General features: G+C 34.4%; 1 protein-coding gene across 2 annotated transcripts in view; it reads left to right on the forward strand.

Annotated features, from left to right (window-relative positions):
* c3a.6 (complement C3a, tandem duplicate 6) overlaps nt 1–5,208 on the forward strand; it is a 23,265-nt gene extending 18,057 nt beyond the window's left edge. The window contains exons 33-41 of one of the 2 annotated variants that reach the window (XM_016284192.1): nt 203–251; nt 369–459; nt 647–736; nt 1,304–1,409; nt 1,574–1,663; nt 2,111–2,191; nt 2,279–2,362; nt 3,789–3,924; nt 4,521–5,208. In XM_016284192.1, the coding sequence (XP_016139678.1) occupies nt 203–251; nt 369–459; nt 647–736; nt 1,304–1,409; nt 1,574–1,663; nt 2,111–2,191; nt 2,279–2,362; nt 3,789–3,924; nt 4,521–4,662 (869 nt within the window). In that variant the 3' untranslated portion in view covers nt 4,663–5,208. Of the gene's footprint in view, nt 1–202; nt 252–368; nt 460–646; nt 737–1,303; nt 1,410–1,573; nt 1,664–2,110; nt 2,192–2,278; nt 2,363–3,788; nt 3,925–4,137; nt 4,431–4,520 lie in introns of those variants that run through there. The other variant, XM_016284191.1, reaches the window with a different exon arrangement.
* Nucleotides 5,209–7,888: the final 2,680 nt, after the last annotated feature.

The following is a 7,888-nucleotide window of genomic DNA, read 5'->3' on the forward strand; positions in this document are numbered from 1 at the left end:
TATAAATTAAAAATAATATAAATTTTTTTTTTTTTTTTTTTTTTTTTTTTTTATCAAATAAATGGAGCCTTGGTGAGCAGAAGATACTTTATTTCAGAAACATTAAAAATCTTAGTGACCCCAAACTTTTTCTTTAGTCAATGCATTTGTCCATAAGGACCTCGGTAATTATTAACGATTAACATTATCTTTCTGTATGCAGTGTCACATCCAGGCGCCATTGAAAGTTACCTGCTCACGATTGAAACCTAGTGGGTATAAAACTAATTTCAGTTTCATTCATCCGAATGTACAGCTAATGTGAGAATGCATTGATGATATGTTAGATCATGCCGCATCTTATATGTTGTTTCAATCCATCTGTGCAGTTTCAAGAGCTCAGAGAGAGATGCTTCCATGACGGTTGTGGATGTCGGTCTGCTGACAGGGTTTAAGGTGGATGAAAATGATCTTTCAAAGGTAAAAATGCTCAGTGATTGTACAAAGGTGACAGCCTACACAACACCTGAAACTGAAAGTAAAGCCTCATGTGATGCTAAAATCCAAATTGCATTCATCTGCACCTTTTTATATTGTCGATAATTCTCGGTTTTGACTGATATCCTTATGGATGTCGTATTTTCATGGTCTGATTTATGTCCATCAGTTATCTAAAGGGAAAGAAAAGTACATCGAGAGATTTGAGATGAACATGGAGCTTTCTGGGCACGGATCGCTAATCATTTTCTTGAATAAGGTACACTGGCTCACTATTTAGTGCACCATTCATATAGCTGCAAATATCAAATGTTTGATCACCAAACCTTTAAGAAACTCAACAAACAAACTAACATTACTTGAAATTGTTATCTAAATAAACACATAGCCAGGGTCAAATATCATATCATTAATAATAACATAACAATATGACACCAACACAATTTGAACTCAATTTTAAATCAAAGCACATACTTTAAGTTCTGTAAATTAATTCATACATTTTATTTAATTAGATCTTTTAAGGACTTGTTCAATAAGATCCTTATAACTGGTAGAAAATGTACAACACCACTGATTGAACGTATGAGAATGAGAGGCCTTATGTAGTGCAATTATCATCATTGTGTTCAATTTCTCTTTAAAATGATCAAAAAAGTGTTTGTATTCAAATACTTGGATTCTGTAATTATAAAAGCAATTTGTTCCAGTTTGTCTTCATAACTTATTGAGTTTCTCAAATGCTCAAATGTAAAAACCACTTAACTTTCAATGAACTTACAATGTCCAATGTAAATTCATAGTAATTGTGCATGTGTCTCATTAGGTTTCTCATAAAGAGAGGGAAAGGGTTGTCTTCAGAATGCACAAGATCAATGAAGTGGGAATGCTGCAGCCCGCCGGAGTCACTGTGTACGAGTACAACGCTCCGGGTGTGTGATGGACAAGAAAACGGGGTGTTTTAACAGCGTGCAATGAAAATCTTGTGCTTAATGCGTTTTCTGTAAAGCTGCTTTGAAACAATGTGTATTGTGAAAAGCGCTATACAAATAAATTTGAAGTGAATTGAATTAGACTAATGTGTGTATTTCCACAGATGACCGTTGCGTGAAGTTCTACCATCCTCATAAGAAAGACGGATCGCTGAACAGACTCTGCCATGAGGACCTGTGCCAGTGTGCTGAAGGTGCGTACACCTATAAACTGAATGCAAATGGACGTTTTCAAGCAAGGACACATTAAATTGATCGAAAGTGACAGTCAAGACATTTATAATGTCAAAAAGGATTTCTATTTCAAATAACTGCTGTTCTTTTGATTCATCAAATAATCCTGAAAAATAAAATGTATCACGGTTTCCACAAACATTTCCGGCAGCACATCTGTTTTCAACATCGATAATAATCAGAAATGCAGCAAATCAGCATTTTAGAATGATTTATGAAGATCATGTGACACTGAAGACTGGAGTAATGATGCTGAAAATACAGCTGCGCATCACAGGAATAAATTATATTTTAACATATAACAAGATATTTTCAATTGTTATATTATTTCACAGTATTACTGTTTTATGCCGGTCTTAAACTCTTCAGGTTATTTGTGGGTGACTTGCGTGCGTCTGTATTTGCAGAGAACTGCAGTCTCCAAAAGAAGCATCACATTAAGGAGTCTCAGCGTGCCTATAAGGCTTGTGCGCCTGAAGTGGAGTACGGTAAACACACCGCTGTCCGCTTGTGTAAATCTGTTTGTCTGAATTCTTAGAGCTGCGATTTATATGCTGTAACTTACTACTTTGTAGTTTATAAGACCCGAGTGGTGGGAATGGAGCTTTCACTGCAAGCAGACATCTACAACATGACCGTTGAACAAGTGCTGAAAGAAGGTAAGATGCAAAAGTTGGAAATATTCAGTGGTCATTGATCGCTTAAATGTACAAAAGTTTAAATGTACGATTTTTGAAAATAAGTCTCTTCTGCTCACTAAGGCTAAATTAATGTGATCTAAAATACAGTAAAAGCAGTAATAATGTGAAATATTAAAATTTTCAATAGCTGTTCATTATTCTATTTGAATATATGTTAAAATGTAATTTATAAAACGGATAGTTCCGGTCCTTGATTCTGATTGGTTGAGCCAAGTTCGACGCTGTTGTAAATTACTCTACAAACACACACCTTTGCTTACATTTGTGTGTTGCTCGGCAACCACTTTGTTGGAACCACAACTGATTCTGAGGAACTACATTGTTTGGCGGAAGAATAATGTTTTTATTAATATCATTACACTTTATTTGCTCTGTTTTATTCTGTGAAACCTTACTACGTATATGGAATAACCCTTTTATAAAAGCAATTATCCCCGTGAAGCCGTGGTTTACAGTGAATTTATAACAGCTAAGGGGATTGTAGGCACTCCGCTTTGCATCGTGCCTGTTACGGGGCTGACAAGACGTGAGGATCCATGTGCAAGCTTTTATTTAAAGCAGAAGAGGTCAGAAACACAAGCAGGGTCGAACAATGGCAAACAGGTATATGGCGGGCAAGACACAAGAATAATCTTAGGGCTAGCGTAGGTCAACGATTGGCGAACAGAATCAAAAGGGCAAGACTAGAGGGATAAATCCAGGAAATCAAGCAAAGATCAGAAACCAAGAAAACATACAGGGCAAGACCAGGTTAGGACTGGGAAACTAACGAGGGCTCTGTAAAGTAGCTATCACTGCTGGCAATAAGCGCATACAATACTCGGCAGTTTGATAGGAATCAGATTGAGTGATGTATAGTGAATGTGTGATTGAATACAGCTGTGTGCAATCAGTGCTGAGTGCAATCAGTACAATGAATGATGGGATATGTAGATATCCGGGATGATATGCAACAGTTTGTGTAGTGCGAGAGTCAATGTAATGGAAAGGGTGACCTCTGATGGCAAGCAGACGGAAGTTCATGGACCGGATTCGTGACAGTGCCTAACAACGCCCCTTAGCTGTTATAAATTCACTGTAAACCACGGCTTCTTGGGGCTTATTGCTTTATTATTCCTTTGATGAAAAAGCTGAATTTTCAGCATCATTACTCCAGTCTTCAGTCTTACATGATCCTTCAGAAATCATTCTAATATGCTGATTTACTGCTCAAAGAAAACATTTTTGATTATTATTAATGTTAAAAACAGCTGTGCTCTGTCATATTTTTGTGGAGATTAATACATTTCATTTTTGGGATTCTTTGGTGAATAGAATATGAGGAATGAATAAGCATGCATTTGAAGTTGTAAAGTAAGTAATGCTTCTTCTGCATGGTTTTCAGGCACTGAAGCAGACGTGGAAGGAAAGATCAGGTCTTTCTTGGCTCATCCTTATTGTAGAGAGTTTCTGGACTTCCAAGAAGGCAAAACCTACCTGATCATGGGCCAAACCACGTCACTTCCCAGGATTGGTGGAAGGTAGGAGCTTTATGAACGTTATGAGAACGATTTCACACTTACATACAAGTTCAGTTCCAGTCCACCACAATACGTTCATGTCATCCCTGAGCTTTCACATCAGCTTGTGAGCTTTGAACTCTCTCAGAGACAGACAGACAGACAGACAGAGAGACAGACAGAGAGACAGACAGTATGGATGATCTTCATGTGTTTATGTGGTTTTTTTTTTAGGCTGAGGTACAGCCTGGGTGAGGAGACCTGGATTGAATACTGGCCCACACGAGAGGAAGCCCAAACCCAAAAATACAGAGACATTCACGACGGCATCACAGCACTCTCTGATGAGCTCTTCAACTTTGGATGCACAACTTGATGATCCTGCTGTAATGACCCATGGAATCTGTAATGCAATCCAAAAACTTTGCTTGATTTGTATTCCCTTTTCTGGTAACACTTGTGTCAACCCTAAAGGCCCATTCATAGTTCACTGTCACAGTTTTACTCCAGTGAAAGTTTCATCAAATTTGGTTTGACAGACAGACAGACAGACAGACAGACAGACAGAGAGACAGACAGTATGGATGATCTTCATGTGTTTATGTGGTTTTTTTTAGGCTGAGGTACAGCCTGGGTGAGGAGACCTGGATTGAATACTGGCCCACACGAGAGGAAGCCCAAACCCAAAAACACAGAGACATTCACGACGGCATCACAGCACTCTCTGATGAGCTCTTCAACTTTGGATGCACAACTTGATGATCCTGCTGTAATGACCCATGGAATCTGTAATGCAATCCAAAAACTTTGCTTGATTTGTATTCCCTTTTCTGGTAACACTTGTGTCAACCCTAAAGGCCCATTCATAGTTCACTGTCACAGTTTTACTCCAGTGAAAGTTTCATCAAATTTGGTTTATTATTTGGTGAAGTCTTGACTACAAAATACTCAGTGCTAGGTAGATTATTTACAAATTGTAGTCTGTTACTGATTAGAAATTATGAAATTTGTAGTTAGTAACATAATCTGTATTACACATATCAAGTTATATTACATCTGACTACTTTTAGATTACTTTCAGATTACTTTTGACCTAAGTCATTTTTCACAGAAATGGGATTATTGTGTAACGAGAGAGAGAGAGAGAGAGATGTATTCCTTTTTTGTTATCAATATCATGAAATGTGTTGAACATTACATTGCAGGGTTTCCTAAACTAGGGTTTGTGGGGAGAACAACTGCAGGGCGTTGATGAAAAGCTAATAATTAATGAAATCATAAAAAAGTCCAATCAAAATTCAACAAAATTTAAATGTCAGTGTGACCATTAACCAACATCAGAGAACCATGAACTATGGATGATCTTCATGTGTTTATGTGGTTTTTTTTTTAGGCTGAGGTACAGCCTGGGTGAGGAGACCTGGATTGAATACTGGCCCACACGAGAGGAAGCCCAAACCCAAAAATACAGAGACATTCACGACGGCATCACAGCACTCTCTGATGAGCTCTTCAACTTTGGATGCACAACTTGATGATCCTGCTGTAATGACCCATGGAATCTGTAATGCAATCCAAAAACTTTGCTTGATTTGTATTCCCTTTTCTGGTAACACTTGTGTCAACCCTAAAGGCCCATTCATAGTTCACTGTCACAGTTTTACTCCAGTGAAAGTTTCATCAAATTTGGTTTATTATTTAGTGAAGTCTTGACTACAAAATACTCAGTGCTAGGTAGATTACTTACAAATTGTAGTCTGTTACGGATTACAAATTATGAAATTTGTAGTTAGTAACATAATCTGTATTACACATATCAAGTTATATTACATCTGACTACTTTTAGATTACTTTCAGATTACTTTTGACCTAAGTCATTTTTCACAGAAATGGGATTATTGTGTAACGAGAGAGAGAGAGAGAGATGTATTCCTTTTTTGTTATCAATATCATGAAATGTGTTGAACATTACATTGCAGGGTTTCCTAAACTAGGGTTTGTGGGGAGAACAACTGCAGGGTGTTGATGAAAAGCTAATAATTAATGAAATAATAAAAAAGTCAAATCAAAATTCAACAAAATTTAAATGTCAGTGTGACCATTAACCAACATCAGAGAACCATGAATGTACAAATATGTTGTTATATTAAAACTAAAACTAACTTTACCGCACTACTGCAGTCAGTTTGCATGCATGTGTGGATTGAATGACATGAATCTGTGCAGTTTAATGTGTTTTTAAAACAAAGACCTTCCAAAGACATAGCAGTACATAAATGACTGATTGAGTGATGATTCAAATTCTAATTAAAATGTGTCCATTTTCTGTGCAATCATAGCTAGATTAGTGGATAGTGTGTGCGATTACACAGAAACTGGAAGACTGTCCAAATAAAATTTAAAAGAGAAAAAAGAAAAAGAAGAATTGGCCTGAATCAATTATGAATCATTTACTGCTTTTGTGTGAATAAAACAAACTAAAATGTAATTGTATAATCCATAAAAAAGTAACTGTAATCTGAATATGAGCATTTTAAAACATAATACAGTCTAATTAGTTTACAAGTACTTATTTTTTTGGAATCTGATTATATATCCAGATTACATGTAATCAGTTGCTGCACTGAAAATGCTACCGAACATGTATACTGTTACTGCTCTGGAAATAAAAGGTTAAATGAACATGTTTAACGCTTATTTGTGATAATAGAAGAGAATGTGCATTGAATTGCAAAAATAAATATTGTCTTTGTGCTCTAATCTGACATTCAAACATGCTAGAGTAAAGATACATTTTTGTAACTGTTACAAAACATTTTTCATTATCATTTTGAAGTTAATTCAGCTGAACTTTGAATGTGTTAAGATTATTCGTTTTCCATTTTCACATCATTGCAAAACAGCGGCTCAGTGGATGATTGTGAAAGACAGAATGACTGCATCAACGTCTGAACTTTCAGAGCCGGAAAATTGAAAATGATGTAAGATCAAACAGCTCTGTAGGCCTATTCATTCTAATCGCAGAAAGTTTCCTGTAAGGGGTAGGGTTAGGTGTAGGGTTGGTGTTGGATGACAGAATATACAGTTTGTACAGTATAAAAACCATTACGCCTATCGAATGTCCCCACAATTCACAAGAACAAACCTGTGTGTGTGTGTGTATATGTGTGTTTAAAAATGTTTAAATAAGAATAAATGCATTTTAAATTAGCATATTAGTTTAAATATACTTAGAAATATTTAATGTTAATATTAAATTTAATATTTATAAATATAAATATTTTTAATATTTAATATTAAATTTAAAGTAATATTAAGTATTATACCTCTATTAATATTAATGCAAAATTAATGGTAGGTTTACTTTAACATTAATATATTTACATAATTTATATCGCTTGTTCAGCTGTTGTCATAATTAACTGGATTTTTCCCCCTAAGTGCTAAAAATTTAAGGCAAAACTTTCAAAAACTTAATCAAAAAGGGAATGTTTGCTCTAAATGTATGTTTAAATGAGGATAAAGGAATTTGCAAATTGGCATCTCTTATAGTTTAAATATACTTTTTTAATTTTAATATACTAATTTAATTTATTTTGAATAACTAATTCTAATATTACTATTAATAAATTAAATGTAATATTAAAATACATTATTATTAATACAATATTAATGATATATTTATTTTAACATTAACAAAATTATATAATCTCTTAAAGGTGATATTTTTATTTGTTCCAGCTTCGGTAATAAATAGCTGAATTATTTATTCATTTATAGGAAAAGGCAAAAGGTTAAGGCAAAAATATATATAAATAAATCAATTTTAAATAAAGAAAGTACAATTATTCAATTTACTATTCAAATCAATATATTAATAGTAATATTAAAACAATAAATTAATCATATTAATACAATATCAATATTAATGTTATGTACAATATATTATAATTTTTTTATGTTGATGTATTACTTTACTTATATT

Source organism: Sinocyclocheilus grahami, unplaced genomic scaffold (assembly GCF_001515645.1).
Source record: "Sinocyclocheilus grahami isolate Dianchi unplaced genomic scaffold, SAMN03320097.WGS_v1.1 scaffold181.1, whole genome shotgun sequence".
Taxonomy (NCBI): Eukaryota; Metazoa; Chordata; class Actinopteri; order Cypriniformes; family Cyprinidae; genus Sinocyclocheilus; species Sinocyclocheilus grahami.